This window comes from Rhincodon typus, chromosome 27 (assembly GCF_021869965.1).
Source record: "Rhincodon typus isolate 14 chromosome 27, sRhiTyp1.1, whole genome shotgun sequence".
Lineage (NCBI taxonomy): Eukaryota > Metazoa > Chordata > Chondrichthyes > Orectolobiformes > Rhincodontidae > Rhincodon > Rhincodon typus.
The window spans coordinates 16,052,165-16,074,787 of record NC_063358.1 but is presented as its reverse complement, the minus strand read 5'-3'; the positions used below and the strand labels follow the sequence as shown (position 1 = coordinate 16,074,787).

At 40.7% G+C, this 22,623-nt stretch overlaps 2 protein-coding genes across 6 annotated transcripts in view; one reads left to right on the top strand and one right to left on the bottom strand.

The window, feature by feature from the left end:
* Positions 1-2,440: 2,440 nt before the first annotated feature.
* LOC109932303 (dnaJ homolog subfamily C member 5-like) lies at positions 2,441-21,787 on the bottom strand. Of its 4 annotated transcripts, none has more exons than XM_048612976.1 (5): positions 21,671-21,787; positions 12,670-12,785; positions 10,975-11,188; positions 7,594-7,717; positions 2,441-3,671 (listed from the first exon to the last, which is right to left on the bottom strand). In XM_048612976.1, exons 2-5 carry the CDS (start codon positions 12,774-12,776, stop codon positions 3,574-3,576), a joined length of 543 nt encoding a protein of 180 aa, XP_048468933.1. In that variant the 5' UTR covers positions 12,777-12,785; positions 21,671-21,787; the 3' UTR covers positions 2,441-3,573. The 4 variants fall into 4 exon arrangements, with proteins under 4 accessions (XP_048468933.1, XP_048468934.1, XP_020387127.1 ...); XM_048612977.1 differs by having other exon boundaries at positions 12,670-12,781; positions 21,671-21,695; XM_020531538.2 differs by lacking the exon at positions 21,671-21,787 and adding an exon at positions 15,759-15,905.
* A 34-nt stretch (positions 21,788-21,821) lies between these two features.
* Positions 21,822-22,623, top strand: part of LOC109932302 (glucocorticoid modulatory element-binding protein 1) — a 40,723-nt gene continuing 39,921 nt past the window's right edge. Inside the window, exon 1 of one of the 2 annotated variants that reach the window (XM_020531536.2) lies at positions 21,822-22,184. In XM_020531536.2, coding sequence (XP_020387125.1) covers positions 22,045-22,184 — 140 coding nt within the window. In that variant the 5' untranslated portion in view covers positions 21,822-22,044. The remainder of the gene's footprint in view (positions 22,185-22,623) is intronic. The other variant, XM_020531537.2, reaches the window with a different exon arrangement.

Here is a 22,623-nt window from a genome sequence, read left to right as displayed (position 1 = left end):
AACATCTCATGGAACATTTCATGGACAATGATCACGGACTTTGGTTTTGGACACCTCTCAGTTTCACCACATCTCTGATCCAATTACAATACAGTTCGGCACTTGAATGCTGCTCTCTGGAATGCTCCAGCACCTCTTCCTGGAATGCTGCTGCCAGAACTTTTTAATGCACAGGGACAGGCACCCAGCTCATGGATTTGACCAGGTTGATTCTTGCTTGTTTTCTCGCTTGGTCTCATAACACTCACTCATTATGAGCCTTCTTGGATCCTCACAGCATCTCTGCCTTTTTGTGTCTTGACTCCTTAGCCAGAGCTTGAAGGCTTACTTCTTTCTAGCGCAGAGATAAAACCAAGCAGCTTGTCATGATTGTCAGCAGTCATCTGTCAAGGGGAAGACATCTTGTTGTATGGCACTGAGCTATATCAATCTCACTAAGTCTCAGCAGCTTATGTGGCAAACGCACTGCATATGCATCAACCAAATGGCCATGTCTCAAATTCTGCGGGGAGTAGTCTTCAGTCAGGGCAAAGGAGACAGCTTTCAGACAGGAGGTGCCAGCACAGTAAGTCAAAAGCAATGTGCAACATCACTTCGGGGATTCGGATCTGCCTTCGACTGCTTAGAGCAGTAAATGTTGGAGTCCTTATCACTACAGTCCAGGAGTGGGACATTGTCAGTCCTGCAGGTTCATTGCAACTCGTCTGGGCATTAGTGGTAAATCAGTGGGGGAGCTGCCGTTAAGGCAATCAAACCATTTGGTCAAAATCCCAGTGTGGATTGTGGGATCTTGGGTGTGTATCTTCCGCAACATTTCCTACGTTACAACGATGAAACAAATTCATATAAAGAATAATAAAATATTTATGGGAAGTCATGCAAGGTTCTATAGCAATGCAAGTCTTTTTGATTTAAAATGGGGAGAGATAAAGACTGGGTTTTAGGGATTATCAGTGCAATACAGTTCCACAATCAGTCGCTGCTGCCACTCCACTGGTCAGTCCACAGGACAGACAGTCAGTGTTGACCAACCATATATAGAGTCAACACAATTAGTCTTCCTCAAATGTCAGCCTAATATTCTTGGGCTTTACAATTCAGTGAGGGGCTTTCAGTTATTTTTCTTTAATTGGCTTGACAGTAGTTTCAATAATTAGATTGTATCTGTTATGGACTAAAAGCTGTGATTTTTATTGCTCCCCTCTGCTGAACTTGTGTAACCTATGTCTAAAATTAATCTAAATCATGGATGTGTCAGCTATGGCTCAGTGGGCAGTACAACTGTGTGCAGTTCAAAAGTACGTGAGTTCAAATTCCAACTTAGACGCTTGAGCACAAAATCCAGACTGATGCCCCTTGTACAGGACCATTAGAGTGGTGCTATCGGAGGTGCAATTGTTCAGATATGGTCTTGTGTGAAAGCTCTGCTAGCTACCAAGTTCAATGTAAAAGATCCCATTGAATTACTGTCACAGGAATTTGGGATGTGGCTAAACAATAAATTTGCCAATTATCTGCAGAAGGTCCATCCATTGCTTTGCAGATGATAAACTGTAATATTTATCCCAGGAAGCTGAAGTAAAGGGCGCAGCAGATGATCAAAGGAGCTAAATAGTCTACAAGTGATTTAATCATCCAAGAACATTAAGTAGATGTTGTAACACAGATGGTGGAGCTATCAACTCTAATGTCATGACTGACGCAGATAGTTCAAATGTCTGTTAGACTTGTCATTGGACTAAAATGCTTTGAGCTGAGAGCAATTGGCTTACCAGTTTACAAGGTTGAAAGGACAACTCAGTTTTTAAAAATAATCCCCAAACACTTTCTTCCAATGTCCCCACGATCCTGGGATGAGGAGCGAACTGTGCCACATGATTTCCATTTCTTTTTTTAATTAACTTGGGATGATACTTCAGTGCAATTGTTCTGTCAAAACCATCAATCCGTTCTGAAGCACTAACTCCACAATTTAGGCATTGCATCTGTAGAGAGGAATTGGCTATCTGCTTCTTTTAGTATTCTTTTAGAATATGTTAAAGTCCAGGCCAGGGGTATGAAGTCTGTACTCATTGTTCTAATGATTAGATTTGTGGTAACAAGTGAGCACCAGTTCTTATTCAATACCAATTACAATACCGCAAGTGAAATCTGCTATAAAGCACAGAATAGTAATCAGCAGATATGCAAAGCGATGTAAAATGTATGCTTTTTACAGGCTTGTGAATGGCTCAATTTAAAGCCAATATCAATTGTGCCCTTAGCCACTGACAGACTTCAAATTTACAATATAATACTTAGACTGTGAAGTTGTCATTTTCAATATTTTACACAGCGCATTTTATTCATTAAATCCTATTTGGGGCAGCATTGGCTCATAGAGACCCCAGTCAACAAAATTAGTGCCAAATGTTTCCATGGTTACAAATTGCACAAAACATCATATTATTTAATTATTTATTTTCCCATAGTTCCTAAATATCCACATGGTTTTCTGTTTTTAAGAATGTCCTTAATTCCACAATACAGAGGAAGACCATTTCACTCCAAGTGTTACATTCTAACTAGTTACAGAGCACAGCAATATCAGGTCAGGTGCATGGGCTGAGGGTGGTGCCAGGGGAGCACTGCAAGTGGGGAATGTTACAAATTTCAAAGGGGTAGTGGCACATTTTTGGCACATGGATATTGAAGAGTAGGAAGGATAATGTGCGATAGAAAGTAGGGATGACACTTGGGTGCATTCTAATGGCCTTCTCCAATCTGATACCTTCATTTTCCTTTGACTCTTCACTAATGAGAATGATAATGGAATTAGGGATTGATTGACTGGCAGTGAAGGGAAGAGGATCATGAACCTACCCTGGCTCTGCCACTGTTAAGGAAAGTGAGACATAGCACCATCTAATGCCATTTTTTTAAAACTCTATTGAAGCTTAAGTGAATAACCACCTAACAACTTTACATTTTCACCCTTTTCTGTAGCGAGAATGGTGAGAATGTCCAAATCCCTATCATATGGAGTGTATAAAACAGAGAATATTGATGCATGAAGCTTAATGTACACATAAGGGATGAGGGAATATATTGATATGGGCAGGTTGGGAACAGGCTATTGGAGTGGTAGTGGCTTGTGTCAAGCATTAATGCTGGCGTAGACCAACTGAGCCAAAAGGTCTTGCTGTAGATTTTATTGTAATATTTTGGGAGGGTTAAGGAGGTTTTTTTTTAAGTGGTGCATCATGTTTTAGCCATATTCCTTGGAATTTGCTTGATTAACCTAGGGAATTAAGAAGGAAATTCCCACAGATTTACTTTTCCAGAATTTGGGTCATGGTTTGTTTCTTCAAGGAAGGTTGAAGTACAAGGTTTACTTGACAGAGGGAGAATGTTTATACCTCTTCACATATAATTCGGTATCAAACAGAGAGGCAAAGCAGAGTGTGCAGCAATTAAACTCCCTTCTGTGCCATAAACGTATGAAAGTAATGACTTATTTTGAAAGTTCTACTAAGTCTTCAAAAAGTTGAATTGGGCTGTAATATCCACTGAAAGCAAATGTCTCAAATCTCCTTATTTAACTGTGTTGTAGCTGCTATCATACTCCTGGTTTAATGGACTGTTTTCACTATATATGGTGTATGGCTGATCCAAGATAGGGTTTGAATCATCTGAAACAGAAAATAGACATAAAATTCAAAATAAATGTATTAAAACAATAAAGATTGCTCAGTAGGTAGCACTTTACTCTCAATGCAGAGATTGAGAGTTCAATTTCCACCCCATAACCTTGAGCATATAATACAAGGCTAATCCTTACAATGCAGTAGTAAGGGAGTGTCGATTAATATGTTAAACTTCAGTGCCACAATGATATACAAATAAGCTGATCCCTTTTTCTTTTGAACAATGAGTACACCTTGTAAACATTTCATTGGATGTGAAGTTCTTTGGGTCATCCAGAGGTGTGAAAGGTGCTATCTAATGCAAGTCTTTCTTTCATTCTGTTAGGAATTTATACTGTACAAGTGTTTAATGCTACCATCTGTGTAGCACTATTCCTCAGAGACTGGATTGTTGTTGGTTCAATTTTTTTTGCTGAATTAGCTCACCTCAGCTGGGGAATTGGTTAAAATTACAGTGACAGATAAATAAGTGAAAAGAAAAAAAACATTTGTCTCATCAAGGCCAATTCCTGTGGCGTGCAAACTCCCAATAATCCCTTCGCTACCTCAACTCTCCATTAGAATCCAGAACGCTTCTGGCAAAATTGTCTACATTTTCTCTTTAAATATCCTATCTCCAGTGCTCATCAACAACTATCTGGCTTTCTAGTATTAAAACACTGTAATCACCATCCCTCAAGTGACCTAACCCTTGCATTGAACACCATCCCTTCTTTACGTTAACTCCCCATAGAAATCCTTTCTTTGTTTGTCCAACTCTGATGAAAGCTCACCCCATCAGTAACAACTTTCCCAATTAAACCATTCCTCCCGTATCTTATCTTTTCACTCAAACCCCATTCTTCCAGTACTCTAACCAACCCAGCAAAACACATTCTTCCTATATCCTTAACCTCCCATTAAACCCATTCCTCCAGTATCCTAACTCTCCTATTGAACCCTATTTCTCCAGTATCCTAACTCTCCGATTGAAACTCATTCTTATCTGTTCTATTATTCTGATGTACTTATGTAAGGTATGATTTATCTGGTTAGCACACAAAGCAATATATTTCACTGTATCTTAATACATGTGACAATAATAAATCAAATCAAAGATTTGTTATTCTTTATTCACCTCAGCAGCAACCTGTAGCCTAGGGAAATGTAAGTTCCTGCTTCTAATCATATCTTATTCACTGTTTATTTTATTTGTTCATGAGATGTGGGCATTACTGGCTGGCCTGAAATTTGTTGCTTATCCCTAACTGCTCTGGAGAAAGTAATAGTGAGTTGCTTTGTTGAAACACAGCAGTCCATTGGGTCCAAATGCACCCACACACTGCTGTCAGGAAAGGAGTTCAGGAGATTGACTGTGACAGTGCAGCAATCCTCTTGTTAGGACCAGTTCCCTTCTTGAGTCCATTCACAAGTCAATTTGTACAGCTCAGAGCACAATGCAGGACAATATTAAGTCGCTGTTCATAAGTACAGGAGTTTTTCAGATATCGGGTCTTTAACACTTACACCCCATATGTGACCACGTTAGTAAATTGGGGGCCCCCTGTAGTTCCAAGTCAGGATGGTGTGTGGCTTGGAGGGGAACATGCAGATGTTGGTTTTCCCATATGCCTTTTTAGCTAACAGAAGTCCCAGTTTGGAAACTTCTCCTGAGGAACCCTTGTTGAATTGCCGCATTGCATCTTGTAGATAATGTATACTGTTGCTACTGTGCATCTCTCGTGAAAGCAGAGGTGCTTGGAGAATGGGTAAGACCATGTCACGTTCAGCTGTAATAGGCCATTCAGGGGTGATGTCAGGAAGCAGATCTTCACACAAAGGATAGTGGAAATAGGGAACTGTCTCCCCAAAAGGCAATAAGTGCTGCATTGATGGCATAAAACATGGACTATTAATTATCTAATTCCATTGTTCAATTTAAAGTTGGGACTTTCATGGATTGAAATGATGTTTTATAAAAGGCACCAAAAACACAGACTCAAAATGACCACAGCAATCACCTATCCACGTAGGTTGGCTAAGTTTCGTGAGATCAATGTGGATTAAACAAAGGACAGACAAGCTGAAATTAGCATGTCTTCCTAAGGGTAATGAAATCAGCCAGGAAGCCCCTTGAGGAAGTGTTAAAAAGTTCCCATTTTCTAGTTTGATTCATTCTTTTTGAAAATGTTCGTGTGGAACCTCACCTACAGTTAATAAATATGAGAACATAACATCTACAAACATGTAACAAAACCAAGCTGTGTCTCAAAGAGTTGTTTTTGGAAGAGAGAGGAGATGAAACTAAGGATGCAGCACTGAACACTGCTCCTATGATGCTGCTTGGCCTGCTGTGTTCATCCAGCCCTGCACCTTGTTGTCTCAGGCTATGGACACTTTTTTTCAGGAGGAATAAGTACCTAGATTGGAGAGAAATATCAGGACACTGAGAACTCAAGGATAACTACATCATACGTTATTGTTGATCCTGCCAGATACCAATAATCAACCATAGTGTTAAGTTAAAACTTCCGCCTCAAACACTCCCTAATGATTTTAAATTGTATATTCTTTTACCTTACATCGTACTGGACCCCATCTCCTTTCAACTTTCTTTTGTGTGTGTCTCTCTATGTGATTTCATTAGAGACTGTACGACGGATTTGGCAACTATTGTTTTTCTCATGGTTAGTAGGTAATTGCTTTTCGTTTCACTCAAGAAAGCTTTGTAATTGCCTCCTTATTGTTTACAGTAAAAACAGTCAGCTACATTTTGATTGGAGAAAAGGTATACCCACATGCTAAAAAAGAACTTAAATCTTCGTTGCAACCAACAGGGAAATTAAAAAGAGGGGAAATATTTCACCCGTCCGTACTTGGTCATAATGAAATCAGAAGCTCAGTGTCTGGGATAGCACTACAAACTAATGAGAGAATTAGATTGGGGAAACTAAACTTTTCCTTCACAATCTATTTTAAAAATGTTAAAAAAATTTCTTCAGTCTGTAGCACTATAAAGTGACAACATTTAGTGATATAACAAGGTGTAGAGCTGGATGAACACAGCAGGCCAAGCAGCATCAGAGGAGCAGGAAGGCTGACGTTTCGGGCCTAGACCCTTCTTCAGAAATGGTTTTAGTGTCAATGTTTTCATAGAACAGGATGAAATAACTTATGAAAATTTCAACCTGGAAGCAAATTACTTCCTGGTGTCCTAGTTAAAGGGCTTGTGGGAAAATGTATAGAGGGCCACTGGTTAAAGTTTACTAGGAGAGTGAACTTAAGGCTCTGGTAACAGTGGGGATAGTCCCAAGTCTATTATGTTTCTGAGTCAGCAGGCACTAAAATTGCTCCTCCTTTCACTCCAGAAGACCTTTGTAATTGTCTCCATTTTGATCCTGGTGAAAAAAATTAATGACATTTTAATTGAGGAAATGAATAGCCACATGCTGCAAAGAATTTAAAAAACTAAAGAACTGTGGTTGTTGGAAATCAGAAATTGCTGGAAAAACTCAGCAGGTCTGTCCGCATCTGTGGAGAGAAAGTAGAGTTAATGTTTCGGGGCCAAATCTGTTATGACCAACTAGCAAGGCTGGAAAGAGGGGAGCTGATTCACACACACTTTTTTGCAACTATGCTGGTGGGAAAATTGGAGCTTTAAAGACGAAGATTGATAGAATTTTGGTGAGTAGGGGATTGTCAGCAAATAAACAATAGGATTATGATACAAATCAGCAGTGATCTAATGAAATGTGGAACAAACTTGAGGGGCTTATGGTCTCCTGTTGGAGAGATGTCTGTACCCCAGCAGGAATCAACACCTTTGGAAGGGCAGGATGAAAATCAGAAGGATAAATACAGGAGTTAGCATTTTCGTATGGGTCTGATGGATGTTTAACTTGCAAATCCATTACCATGTGTTCCTCACCTGTGGGAATGTCCTCAGAGCTTTCACTGGTTTGATCAGCCTTTGGTAAACACTTGCCACAGCAGAAACAACAACACAAACAGCAGCAACAGCAAGTGATAATCGTACAGAAATAGGCCAAAAACTGCAAGAGAAGCAAAGCTTTCAGTACACAATAGGGGAGAAAAAAACGAGTCATATAAACAATGAGACCAGATATTACAATTGTCCTACATCAAAACCCAAGGACTTCAGTCCTAATGGTAAGAGCCTGAACAGCAGTGCCAGTATTGGATCAGATGTATTCAATTCCTTTTACTGAAGCCATACCAACAACTTCCCTTTTGTATTCATTTCTTTACTTAAATTATCCAACAACTTTTTTGCCAGTACCTGATCTCATTAAAGTTTGATCAACCCTTTGATGGAAGCAAGTCCTGTAACTTGCAACAAATCCTCGGGAGATTAACAGCCCTAGTGAGGACTACATGGCATAATGTAGGGCTATCTATCTTCTGATTGCAGGTGATTGACAGGAGAGTTTGACATCTTCAAATAGTTAGATAAATGTGATAGGAAAGAGCTATATTGTTCAGATGTGAGTGTTTCCAGGCAAAGTGAAATTGTCCAAAGTGATGGAGAGATTACATCCTGACTAATGGTTCAATGGCCTTTGTTATTTCAGTAACTGCCTTCTGCATAAAATTTGATGGACAGATGAATCAGGATGTGTAATCGGCAAGTTTATTGGTAAGGGAATGAAAAAGATTAAAGGAATGCTGAAACATAATGAAATTAGGAAAGGACATAAAAGATTGGGTGCAAGGGAAGAGAAATAAAAATTAATTTGAGGTCCGTTCTTTAACTTGGGACTGTTAATCTGCATGGACTTTCCTGTGAATTTGCAAGGTTTAGCTGTACTTAATTAATGTCAAGAATAGTTATTGCCATTTAGCAAATAAATCTGTCCATAATGACCTGGAATGCCATAAATACTACTACTTTGACTAATTTGAGAAAGAACGCCCATTCCCCCCCATTAAAAAAATCAGAATAATATTGCATGATAAGAGGCCATTCAACTCATATTGCACCCAATTAGCCATACTGCCTTTCCCTTTCCTACAATACTGAAAGAAAATTCATTTCATGTATTTATCCAATTCCCTTTTGAAAGTTATTACTAAATCTGCTCCTACGCTAGTTAACTTAAAAATATAAATAGAAAGCATATCAAAAGCCATTTTTCTAAAATATTTTTCATCTGACTTTTGTGTTATGAAATTGTTAGTTATTCAAGTTTTCATTTAACTTTTATTAGCTGCAAGGAAAATATCAGGCAATTCTCCAGCACATTCTGCTGTAGCCCTGGTAGAATCAGAAGGGCTGAAATTTATCTAAGATTACAAAGGGAACTTGATCAATTGGACCGATGGATCGAGGAATGGCAGATGAAGTTTAAATAAAAGCGAGATATTGTATTTTGGTAAGGTGATCAAGGGCAAACCTTACATCATTAATGGTAGGGCTCTGGGTGATGTTGAACTGAGAGACATAGGGGTTCAGGTACGTAGTTCATTGAAAGTTGCATCATGGTTAGACAGGGTGGTAAAGAAGGCATTTGGCTTGCTTGCCTTCATTGTTCAGACCACTGAGTATAGGAGTTGGGATGTCATGTACAGAATGTTGGTGAGGCCACTTTTGGAGCACTGTGTGCAGTTCTCGTTCCGCTGCGATAGGAAGGTTATTATTAAATTGGAGATGCTGCAAAAAGGATTTACAAAGATGTTACGGGACTGGAGGATTTGAGTTAAAAGGCTTGGGGAGGCACGGTAGCTCAGTGGTTAGCACTGCTGCCCACAGCGCCAGGGACCCAGGTTTGATTCTACCCTCGGGTTACTGTCTGTGTGGACGTTGCGCACTCTCCCCATGCCTGCATGGGTTTTGTCCGGGTGTTCCAGTTTCCTCCCACAGTCTGAAGATGTGCAGGTTAGGTGGATTGGCCATGCTAAATTGCCCTTTAGTGTTCAGGGATGTGTAGGTTAGGTGGGTTAGCCATGGGAAATGCATGGCCACAGGGATAAGGTAGTGAGTTGGGTCTGGGTGGGATGATCTTTGGAGGGTCAGTTCAAACTTGATGGGCCAAATGGCCTGCTTCCATACTGTAGGGATTCTATGATAGTTTTGGGACATTTTAAACTGGAGCATAGGAGGTTGAGGGCTGACCTTATAGAGGTTTATAAAATCATGAGGGCCATAGATAAAGTGAATAGCAAATATCTTTTCTCTAGGGTTGGGGAGTTCAAAATTAGAGGGCATAATTTTAAGGTGAGCAGAGAAAGATTTAAAAGGGACCTGAGGGGCAACATTCACATAGAGGGTCATTCATATGCGGAATGAGCTGCCAGAGGAAGTGGTAGATGCAGGTACGGTTACACCATTTAAAATACATTTGGACAGGTACATGAATAGAAAAGGATTAGAGGGATATAGGCCAAACACAGGCAAATAGGACGCATTTAGTTGGGAAACTTGGAAGCATGGATGAGTTGGACCGAAGGGTCTGTTTCCATGCTGTATGGCTCTATGATTGTATTCCTTCAGCATTACATAAGAAATCAGTCTGGATTCCCTAGTCTCCGAAGGTGGATGTGCTATCACCGTGCCAAGTTTCCATGAAACCTAAGTGAGAGATGCAGTGCGTGTAAGATAGAGGATTTAAGGTTGAAACTGAACAGGAGAAGAAAACTCAAAGGTTTCTCCTCTAATATTAAGGGGAGGACAGGATTGTGTTAGGCTGTGATCGTATATGTTTGAATAAACTATCATTTCACATATAGAATATAGTAACATGACTAAGGTGCTGGAAGGCACCCAATGACTATGGATTGTTAACTAATTTAGGAACAAGAAGGGGAGGAGAGAGAGACAATTGGGAACATGATTGTCATTCACTCCATGCCAGATCACAGCACTGTGCCCAAAACAAGCACAACCATGGTCTCAGGTATCAACCGATTGGAATTCAAGTTGCATCTCCCAGACACAGAGCAAAATGCGAGAGTAAAAAACACATAGGAATATTAATATAAAATGGTGTATTATTTTAATTTGTTTTGAACACATTTATTCAATCCTTACAAAAATATCTTGTAGGTTTTGGATAAGAGAGATTCTATAGGCTACCAGTCAAGAATCACCAAATCAGATCATCAAGATTGGATGGGAAGGTTGGGCAAAGCTAGGAATGACGTGTCGTGTGACCAGGAATGGAAGTGTGAGGGCAGAGTAATTAGGTGATGAGAAATGGGGGAGGGGCAGAGTTCAAGAGGCAAAATCTCCTGGAATGTGTCCAACGATTGTTGGTAATGGGAGATGCAGTGCACAAGCAACATAGCTCACCTTTATGCAGCAGTTATTCTTTGAGGCTAGGATGTTTTCCCCATCGTCCCCAAGCATGGAGGCCATTTGCAGCCCGACCGAGCCAAATGAGTCATAGATACGCTTCTTCTTTTCATCAGACAGTATGGCATTGGCTCTGTTTATTTCTTTGAACAGCTCAGCAGCTGTAGGGTCATCTGGATTTTTATCTGGGTGATATCTCAGCGCCAGCTTTCTACATTACAATCAGACACAGAATCAGTGGCAGTCGAGAACAACTGACAGAGGCAGTAATTATCCTTCTTAAAATATTCTTTCTGGAACTAGTTCTTCTGGATGGTTTCCCATCTTCCTCCCTCCATAAATTTGAACTCACATAAACCCTGCCGCTCTGATTCACTGTAAGTCACCCTAATTCACACCAAGCCCCATCTCTCAACACCTGCTATTTCCTGATCTACATTGATTCTCTGTCTGTCTATACCTCAATTTAAATATTCTGCATCTTTGTCTTCAAATCCCTCCATAGCTTCACCCACTTCCTTTCTTTGTAACTTGCTCCAGTCCTATTATATTCCAAGGTTTCAGCATGCCTTCAATTCTGAGCTCATATGCATCACTGCTCTATCAAGTGTTGGCTATTCTTTTAAGCTGTCCAGACTCTAAGCTCTGAAATTCCCTCCATGAACTTTGTGGCCTCTTTACCTCTCTTTCTTTCTATAAGATACTCCTTAAAATCTAATTCCTTGACAAGCTTTTTGATCACTTGTCTTAACATGTCTTTACATGGCTGCCAAATTTTGTTTGATAATCGCTGCCGTGAAATGCCTTATGACGTTTATCAATGTTAAAGGTGCTTTATAAATGAAGGTTGATGTTAATTTCAATTAGCTGGTGAATGTGGCATGCAGTGTTGCCCAGAATCTTTCAGATGGTGGCTCATCCCAGATATTCGGTCTGTAATGAATGAATAGTTTACCAAGTCACCCAATAGTGAAATTATCAGTGTCTAATTTAACAAGACTAATCTCATAAAACTCATAAGGTGCTACATTCTACCCACGTGTCTGTGTGCCTCAAACAATGTTAAAAACCTATAGAAGAAAATAAGTATTTGAAATGTAGATGCTAAGATCTACGCTAAAAATTACATACAAGAGAAAATGACAAGGTAATTGAAATTATAAGAGCAAAAGGACTGAAACGTTCAAAACAAGCCAATGTCAGGATTTCGGCCATGTGCTACCAAGGTCTCTTTTGAGAGGTCAAAGTAGAGGGCTGCAGAATGAGGGTTCAGTCTAAATGTCGCTGGGTGTCATGGACTGGTTGCAATAGCTATGTGAGCATGGTACAGACTAGGTGAGTGTGGCACACCATGAAAGCAGATCTCTTGGCAGGAGTAATTACAAACAGCAGCAAGAAAATGATGACTGGGACAATCTGAACCAGAGGTTCAAGGCAACAAAGAGAGGGGCGTCAATTAGGGAGAAATTATTTCCTTTGGTAGGCACAACGTCAAAATTCAAGCTGGACCCTTTGAGAGGATGATAGCAGGGACTGGAGTTTACATTTTTCATTGGGATGTCATACATGAGTATCAAAGATAATGGGGCAATGCCAGAAAATGGAGGGAAGACACAGATCAATTATGGTACAATTTAATGATAGAACAAGCTCGCGGACCTTAAGAGCCAACTTCCATTGTTGTGTTTCTACCTGTACGCTGCTTTAACCTCTTCTGGCGTAGATTTTCTTGGCAAATGTAGAATCCTGTAGAGAGTTTCGCCACTTGTTGAATTTGCTCGCTCCCGTCTATTGGCCATTATAGCTACCTTTGAAAAGTGAAGACAATGAGATAGCTAACAGTTGGTTATCAAAGTCCCATCTGTCCAGTGGACTTCTGTGAAGGGTGACATACATTTCACAATTGCTGCTGTCTGCCTGCATACCAAGAGCAAATGTACATAAATCCTTAACTGACCGTAATCTACAGTTTACAAGACCACAGGCAACTGTTTTTGTCTCAGCTTCTACTGCACAGCTTTAAAGAAAATCTGACAGCCGGGGTATGAACGTATCTAAATTTCCTTCTGCTTCCTACCACTGTAACTTTACCGGATATGCATTGTTGGAAGATGGGAAAAGAGTGTGGTTATTGAATCCAACCTAAGGGCAGTAGCACCAGTGCAGCAGCAATTATGATCACTGCCCCGAAACAGCAGGTCCAAGGGCTAATCTTCCTTCTTTATTTTTCCAGTGAAAATCCTCCTTTTTACTGACAACATGGTCTCTGGCTGCTTCTTTCTCAGTGACACTCCCACTCATCACTTTGCTGCTTCTGCAGCTGCTGCTATTCTCTGCTTTTCAGAAAATATCAGCATCCAATCTCCAGTATCCTTTTCTTCCCAAATAAAAGCACAACATTCTCAGTAGGTCATGTAGTAGAGAGAAACAGAGTTAGTGTTTTAGATTGATGACCTTTTCTCTCCATTCTCCAGCCTTCCTTTCTTCCAATTCTCCAGTCTCTCTCATTCTCTCCGACAATCCTTTCTCAAAATCCTGATCTTCAGCATCCTCTCCACCCTTAATGTAACTATAACTTGGGAAAGGTATAGAATGGATAAACCAATTCTTTATTGCCTGTTCCACAATATCAAACAAACTCAAAATTACTGCCAGGCTGTCTAAAATTGTTTTGGAAATAATTTTTAAAAACTGTTTTTCAAATTTTCAAATTCCTTCGCTATTGTTTGCAGTTAACTAATCTTTGTGTACACATTGAAAATACTTAGGCTATAGTCTTTTTAAAAAAGCTTTTGATGCTTTTGTTGTATTTACAGTTTCCCACTTAAATTATGAAAATTGTTACGAAAATTTAAAAGAAAATTCTAGGACTTGAGAACATAATCCAGACTGAAACTCCTGTGCTAGTACAGAGGAAATGCTCCATCAAAGATGCTGTCTTTTAGATGAGACATCATCCGGGGCCTCATCTTTCCTCCCAGGTAGAAGGAAAAGATTCCATAATGGTGATTTTTGAAAAGGAACAATGATGTTCTCCTGGCCAGTATATGTCCCTAAATCAACATCAACTAAGATAAATGATACTATTATCGCTTTGCTGTTTCTGTGACTTTACTATACACAAAATGGTTGCTCCTTTTTCTATAGTTCAACAATGACTATACTTCAAAAGTACATTATGAGTATAAAGTGCTTTGAGAAGTTTGTTGTGAATGGCGCTGCAGAAGTGCATACTTATATTTCCATTTACAAACTTTTGGGCTAGAATCTCCGACACAGCACAGCAATGGTGATAGTCAATGACTGAAGTGGAGATTTCTAACGGTATCCAAAGTGGGGCATTTCCAGGTAGTGAGTACAGTTGAACTTGGTCCTTTTTTATCATGGACCAGCAATGGAAACTGGAAAGCAATTAGGGTTCTTTTTTTCCTGAAGTCTTTCCTATGCCCTCTGCTGGGAGGTGTGTGATTACAGGAACATTCAGAGACCACACAGTTCCCTTCCAAACACCCACCACAGACACTCACCACCCTGAGCCACACTTGAAAGACAGCAACAAGAGGAGGACACATCTGGTGAATGTGGACCATGAAAGAGATGAAATGGGAATGAGGGGCAGCAGCAGAAAAGAAGTCATCCTAAATTAGTGTTGGGAGAAGTTGAAGGTAACTGCAGTTGTTACAGAACTTAAGGTAAAATGTCCATTCTGTCATACCACATCCAGTGCACTATACTGTGATTCTTGCCAATTTCACCCAAAGGTTGGATAGTTTATAATTTCTAACATTTAAATGCTGATGTTAAAAATCATGGGGTGGCACAGTGGCCCAGTGGTTAGCCCTGCTGCCTCACAGCACCAGGGACCTGGATTTGATTCCAGCCTCAGGCCACAGTCTGTGTGGAGTTTGCACATTCTTCCCTTGTCTGAATGGGTTTCCACCGGGTGCTCTGCTTTCCTCCCACATGCTAAATTACCTATAGTGTTCAGGGATGTGTAGGTTAGGTGTGTTAGCCATGGGAAACACAGGGATACAGCAGGGGCAATGTGTCTACGTGGGATGCTGTTCGGAGGGTTAGTGTGGACTTGTTGGGCTGAATGGCCTATTTCCATACTGTGGGGATTCCATATAATATCTTAACTAAGATGTGGTCTGTGTTTTTTTCCCAAACTAATTTATGATGTGGAAAAAACTACTGTTAAATTTTTAATCCCACTCCTCTGCTTTCTCTCTCCTCTCCTTCCTCTCCGAACCCTCCTTCTTTGCATTCCACATTCTCTTTTTACACATAATTCCCTTACATACTCCACAGCTGTCCCACTCAGCTCCTCTGCTGTTCTTCCTCTATCCCACTCCATCTGCATACACCCCTTTTCCTCCACTCTCCCTCTCCCTTCCTTCCTGTGTGCGTCTCATCCTTTTCCACTCTTCCACTTCCCCATTCCGTTTCTTCCCCTTTACTTCTGCTTCCTTGCTGTCTCCCGCTCTCTCTCCCACCTCTCTGTAATACTGCTTCTTTTCCACTGTACTCTCCTATCCCTGTTCACTTGCCCCCCTTTTCCTTCTCTCTCTTGCTCTGGAATTATCCTTCTACTGTACCTTCCAGGTTTGCCACTCCTTATGTTTTATAAATTGTCAGGTTTATGCCTTATCTGTTAATACCGCAACAAACACAAGCTGATTATGGCCCACAAAGCAGCTCCAGCTCAACGCAACTGCACAGGAAGAGTAACTGAGAGCTCTCACTGGGGCTGTTCTGTATTTTCAAAGTTGTTTCCTTACCTCAGTCTTTGCTTGGATCCAACGTGTGCAGCAATTATTCTGCTGGCTAGAATATAACTTGGTAAGAAACCTTGTACAAGTACTTCCTGAAATCTGCTGCTGAAGTTCTGTTATTTACATGTAACAAGTCTTGCGACCAGTAACAAATAGAAAGAGAAACTGCGTTTTGGATTAGGAGCATAAGACACACCCTCCTGAAAATCAGATGCTATAGCAACTGCTTTACTATCAGAACCATTGAGAAAACCTATTTCAACTACCTACAGTGGCTATGCTTACATGCACCACTCACTGTGGAATTGAGATAAACCCGACAAAGCATGAATCTCAATTCCTGACCTGTGTCCAGTTAATTCAACTGAACTCATAGGGGTACATATTTTTATTCAATCTGTACAGGTACGTTATGACACATCTCTGGAGCAGGTGGGACTTGAACCCAGCCCTTCTTGCCCAGGGGTAAGGGCACTAGCTCTGCACAATAACAGCTCTCGACTCTTGAGGTACTAGCAATGCACAATTGATCACAGTGGGCTTTGGAATCCATTGAGGAATCAATCAACCTAGGCTTCACACATGTCATCAGTATCCATGTGGTAAGTGTGTGATTGTCAGGTGGCTTGGCTTGCGATGCTCCTGTTCAATAGCCAGTGAAGACCATCTGGCCTCTCAAAAGGATCACAGTTAATTGGGCAAGCTACCACTAGGTTGGAATATCATGTAGTTACATTACTCTCTAGCTTAAGCATTCAATTAAACTATCTAAAACCAACAGGTTAAAATAGAAGGCAAAGCAATTTCATAAGAAATCCAGAGTTGCATTTCAACTTACAAATCTTTACAGTTTAAAAATTACTTCAAAGCAAATAAAACCAGAGAATTCTATCGCTATGGACTCATTGAGAATGTAACTATGATGTCAGCATATTCTATCACCGTGATTTCATGTATCGAGTCAAATGGGCTTCATTGAGTCTAATGGAGAGCGGGGTCTTGTGGTACAGTCAATGGTGCCCCTGCTGCTGATCCAGAAGTTCCAGAAAAGTGCATTCATGGTGCATCCAAAGAAGGTTGAGCAAATGGCACGTGTTAAGAACAGGACAGTTTTCTTTTGTTCATGGGACATGGTCACCACTGGCTGGTCCAGCATTTACTGTCCATCCCTAATTGCCCAGACAGCTATTAAAAGTCAACTACACTGTTGTGGGTCTGGAGTCACATATAGGCAAGACCAGGTAAGGACAGCAGATAAGAACTAGATGAGTTTTACAAGAATAGGCAGTGGTTTCATGGTTGCAATAAGGATAGATTTTTATTTGAGATTTTTATTGAATTCTAAATTTGTCACTTGCCGTGGTGGGATAGGAACCCTAGTCCCAAAAATATGGCCAGCCATGTGATCGAAAGAGATCGAAATCTCTAACATCACCTTCCACAGCTCCAGGGTATAATATGCATGTTAAAGTCTAAGTTGTCACAGCAACTTGGACTGCAGGATAGGACACCCTGTTGGCACACCACCTGTCTGTTTCAGTTTGGTGCCAACAGCACGGAGCTCAATCTCATATTGGCTGGATGGATGAAAGAACTGCCTGCTTACCCAACCCAGGGGGGAGATTGTGGTGCTGTAGGTCTGATCTACCTTCAAGCAGAGAATTCAAGAAGGTTTTTTTCTTTATAGACTTGTGAGACATGGGTGTCACTGGCTAGCCAGCATTTATTGCCCAACCCTAGTTGCCTTTGAACTGAGTGGCTTGCTAAACCATTTCAGAGGGCAGTTGAGAGTCAACCACATTGCTGTAGATCTGGAGTCACATATAGGCCAGACCAGAATGGCAGATTTCCTTCCCTGAAGGGCATTAGTGAACATTAGTGACATTAAGGTTTATTAGGAAGGTGCTATGGTTGTTTTTAAAACAAGCATGAGGTAAAATGGATTGCAAGACTTCCTTCATGTATTAAACTCATAAATAACCAGCATCAAAGATTATTAATTGCTAGAGAGTAGATTAGTACCTGTGGAGATGCCCTGCAAAATTAATTAACATCTTTAGGAGGGGATGTGGAGAGAATTTTGTAAGAAACATGAATAAATGTCTTAAGTGGCAGAATTGGACAAAGTGTGGCTCAGTGGTTACCACTGTGCCTCAGATGGCCAGGAACCTAGGTTCAATTCCACCCTTAGGTGACTGTCTGTGTGGAGTTTGCACATTCTCCCCATATCTGCGTGGGTTTCCTCCAGGTGCTCCGGTTTCCTCCCACAGACCAAAGATGTGCAGGCCAGGTGGATTGGCCATGCTAATTTGCCCCTAGTGTTCAGGGATGTGTAGATTAGGTGGGTTATAGGGGGATGGGTCTGGGTGGAATGCTCTGAGTGTTGGTGTGCACTTGTTGGGCCGAAGGGCCTGTTTCCACACTGTAGGGATTCTATGATCTATGATCATTGATTAGTGTTCTGGACACTAATAATCTCATTCACAATTACTCTTGCGCTCATTTAATTAACATTGGCCCACAGATATCAAAGTCCTGATTTCAAAATGGTCCTCATCCATATTACCAAACCTCTGTACAGTCTTTCCTCCACCCCATCCCTATTTCTGTAAGCTACTTCAAGACCTACAACTTTCTAAAATCTTGGAAGATCTCTCATTCTGTCATCTTGAAATCCTTGATTTTAAGATTTCCACTTTTGGCATCTAAACCTTCAGATATCCAGAGTCTAAGCTCCAGGATTTCCTCCTTTTGCATCTCAACTGCTCCATCCTCATTTAAGATGTGTCTTAAAATCTCTCTGATCAATTTTAGGTCATCTATTAAGTCAGCGTAATGTTTTGTACATGTCTCAAAGTCAAAATTTGTTTGATTATCACTTTTATGAAGTGCCTTAGTAAAATGTCCTATGTTAAAGGCACTACATAAAGGGAGGTTGTTTTTATTGTTACAGCTGATACAAATACATTAATTCTGGGTGAACCTACCAAAAACCTAGCTAAAAATGAGGAAAAGTGTTTTCTGATCATTTTTCAAGTAAATTTGCATTTAGGCAACACCATATCATATCCATGGAACATCCTGAAGATCCTTCCGGCCAAAGATATACATTTAAAATTTGTTGATGTTGGAAATGCAGCAACCTACTTCCATACTGGAAGGCCCCACAAACAAGCCAATCATCTGTTTTTAGAGATGTTAGCTAAGGGTTAAATATTGGACAGGACACTGGGCTTGTTCTTCAGCAGAGCACTAGGAGATATTTAACATCCAGCTAATATAGCAGACTGGGGCACAGTTTAATGTTTAAGTTGAAAGGGAAACTCCAATAGTATGGTACACCTTCAGTAGTTCATTGGGGGTATAAGCCTAGATTTTGTGCCTGAATCTCTAGAAAGGGAGAAACTCTGAACCTTCTGGTTCCGAGACAAGAGCGTTATTGATGAATGGTAGCGGACACCCCTGAAGTATGGTGCAAGGATATATTTGCTGACACCAACTTTCCAATAATGATCGCTGACCACACATGTTCACTGCCGATTATTTCCACGATATTAAGTCAGTTTTTAAAATTTAAAATGAAAGTTCTACATTGTTTAACACTTTATTTCTCTTACCTGATATACTGTTTTATTATAAGTTATATTATTATTAAATATCATCACTATTAGTTAAACCATCTTTATGGGCAACATTGCTGCTAATGCACACTCTCCTGGGTATCAGCAAATGCAGACGCAGTGCAAAGAGTTCCACAGTACATTCTAAAATTACAATGCGGCAATTAAAGCATCTAAGAAAAGGACTAGATGAGGGCTACATAGATTGATCACGTTGTGCACATATTAAGTATTGGATCATAATAAGCTGTGTGCGTGTGAGAACATGTTTCTTGTGCTGGATTCAATTTATGAGTGGGATAGTGACCCCTAATGTACGCAAGTGGTATGTGACAAGGAACAAGAATTTTTACACATCCACATCCAGGGTTCCCAACCTGTGGTTAGTTGTATTCCTTGAGGTTTCATCACGTAAATTGCCCTAAACACCATTCATTAGTCAACCAACACATTTTGACCTTCCTGCACCGATTAGAAAACACAAAGACTCATCACCTAATTAGATTATGTTTGACCACTAGCCAAGCTAGTGCCTATTTTCAATACTTTCATTTCTGATATGGAGAAATGTTCAAAGAAAATGATTTTAAAAAGTCTCTTCTTCTGCAGACAGCAGTGACCTGGACATTGAACTTCAATTCCTGGAGCACTGGAATGGAACCCTATCTGCAATATTTAGGCCTGCCACATTTTGCTAAATGATATCCAAGAATAGGCAGAAGTAAACTGACAGCAAGCTGTTGCTAAAATTCCCAAGATCTGTGGAATTTTCACAACATTATATTCACAAGACAAAGCTGAATATTTGAATATACATTCAATGTTGGAAGCACAAACATTAAAGTAATGCAGACAAAGAGTGGGGGTGATGAATAAATCCCAAGTGAAATTTTGATACTGATGATGATAAGATAATGGGAAGCCTCCCCAAGTGTCTTCACATCACTAGGGATCAATGTAGAAGTATTTTTTTTCATTTAAAAAACAGATTTCTGTCTGGTGTATGGATTTTATTTTAGAAATTCAAGACAAAAGTCATTTTTTCCATTCAGCAATTAGTGTAAAACATTAAATATATATTCAAATTCATTCAACACGCATATAATGTCATTTAATAAAAGCAAATTTCAGCGGATGCTGGAATTCTGAAAGTCTTATGAAGAAGCCATACCAGAGTCGAAGCATTAACTCTTTCTCTCGACTGCTGCCAGACCTGCTGAGTTTCTCCAGCATCTGTTTATAATTTCATTTAATGCAGTTAATATGCAAAAAATAGTGATAAAAATGTTTCTAGGACTTGTTCCTTATGTGGTCCACGAGGAGAATTTAGTTCAGTGCAAATTTCCCGAGCATAGAGCAAATGAAAATAAAAACCATTTCTGTTGCGTTTTGCCACTGGTCAAAGCGCTCGCCAGAAATTAAATATTTTTTGGAGTGTAATTGTTACTTATTCTGGTTCCCAGGAGTTAGAAATAAGCGTATTTTAGACTCAAGGCTGGAATTTCATATTTCTTGCTGCTCTCTATGTAATCGATTGCTTGATACATTGTTATTCGGCACGTGGGACCGTGAATGCGACACCCAGGATACATAATATGTAACATTTAGTTCCTATCCCATTACGAGTACTATACTGTAACAGTATAACAGAAATTACTGTTAGAAAATAGGAAATGTGGCTGGCACCGTGGGAGCAATCAGATAATCTATTGAGTAGATTTTGTTTTGGAAAATACAATCATCAGATAAGCAACAAAATAGTCCTACAGTAGCTTTTTAAGGCACCAACTTGGGCAGATTCTGTGTTTCTTACACATTTTACTCATTCTTTCCAGCATTAGAACTTAGAATTGGAGAATTAGTGTTCTACAATGAATGCCAAAACTGAAAAGATCGGGAAGATATGTTTAAAAGTAACAGATTGCGGATGCTGGATATCTGAAGTACAAAAAAAGAAATTCAACAAGTCTGGCAACATCTGTGAAGAAAGAAAATTATGTTTCAAATCCAGACTGACTCTTCTTCAGAATGTGAATTTTAAAAAAATACTTTTCTTGTCATGAGGTAAAAGAAGTCTGGTTTAAGGATATTAAACTATTTCCAAATAAATTTTTAAAAGGCGATCTCAAATTATTAAAACGTGAATTACGTATCACAATCAATAATTGAAATATGGAGAAACAAGGAAAAGTGGATGTTGGAAAACTTATGCAAAAACAGAATTAGAAATTTCTGGACAAACTCAGCATGCCTGGCAGCATCTGTGGTAAGAGAGAGAAACGTCTCGAGCCCACTGACCTTTCTACAGATCTGCCAAATTTCTTCAGCAATTTCTAATTTTATCGCACGATGGAGAGACCTTGCCAGTATTAAAGATGGCGACGCCCGGAGTAGACACAAACCAAAATGGGCCGGAAGGCGGCGCAGAGCACGTGACGGTGTCGCGCCGCCGTGAACGTGATGGCGTAAGGCCGCATCGACGCTGGCAGGGAGACGTTGGTGACGGAAAAGCGCCGAAGTAGCGACCGCGGGGCCTCGGCCATTTCTCGGTTTGTTCAGCGGTGCCTAGAGCCCGCGGGTGGGCCTCTCGGCCCCGCAGGCCCCCTTGGAGAAGTCATCGAGTAGGCGGGTGATCGTTCGGAGCGAGGTAGGAGGAGGGAGAGGCGGTGAAGATGGCGAACGCGGCGGAGGTGAACGCGGTGCCTGTCGGGGATGTGGTGGTGGTGAAGGCCGAGCCTGCAAGCCTGGAGGGGGAGAGCTCGGAGGAGAGCAAGACCCAAGTTATCTTGCAGCTGCAGCCGGTCCAGCACGGGTAAGGATCCCGCGCTGGAAATAGGCTGTTGAGGGGTGGGGGGACGGAAGGTGTGAGGCCGACCTGCTTGAAATGCCAACATCAGACTAGACAGAGCTTAATGCTCCACATTATCTTCACACATCTCAAACGGAACCATTACACTGAACAAACTGAATCAACGCCAAAAGCGCAGGGGTTGAGGCGTCGCCTCTTTTGCGCTCCACGGCCCCTATCGGAAATCCTGACGAGATCAAGCGCAGCCTCTCAGCAGGACATTTTAAACCTGCTCCAGGGCTGGTTTGCCTCTTTCCTTTTTCTTTCCGTCCTCCCCCACCCCCCCAGCCAGGTTTTTTACATTGACCTCCGTGTTGGAGTCTTGGGGTGCAGTCTAAAGGTGCTGACCCCGACAAAGTATGGTGTGACGCGGTGATTTTTGGTAGCGAAACACACCCCACCA

Coding starts and splice junctions, on each gene's coding strand:
- LOC109932303 (XM_048612976.1), bottom strand. CDS start 12,776: ATGGCCAATAGACGGGAGCGAGCAAATTCAACAAGTGGCGAAACTCTC. Junction 11,189..12,669: donor GAGGTTAAAGCAGCGTACAG/GTAGAAACACAA, acceptor ATTGTAATGTAG/AAAGCTGGCGCTGAGATATC. Junction 7,718..10,974: donor AGAATAACTGCTGCATAAAG/GTGAGCTATGTT, acceptor CTTCTCTTGCAG/TTTTTGGCCTATTTCTGTAC.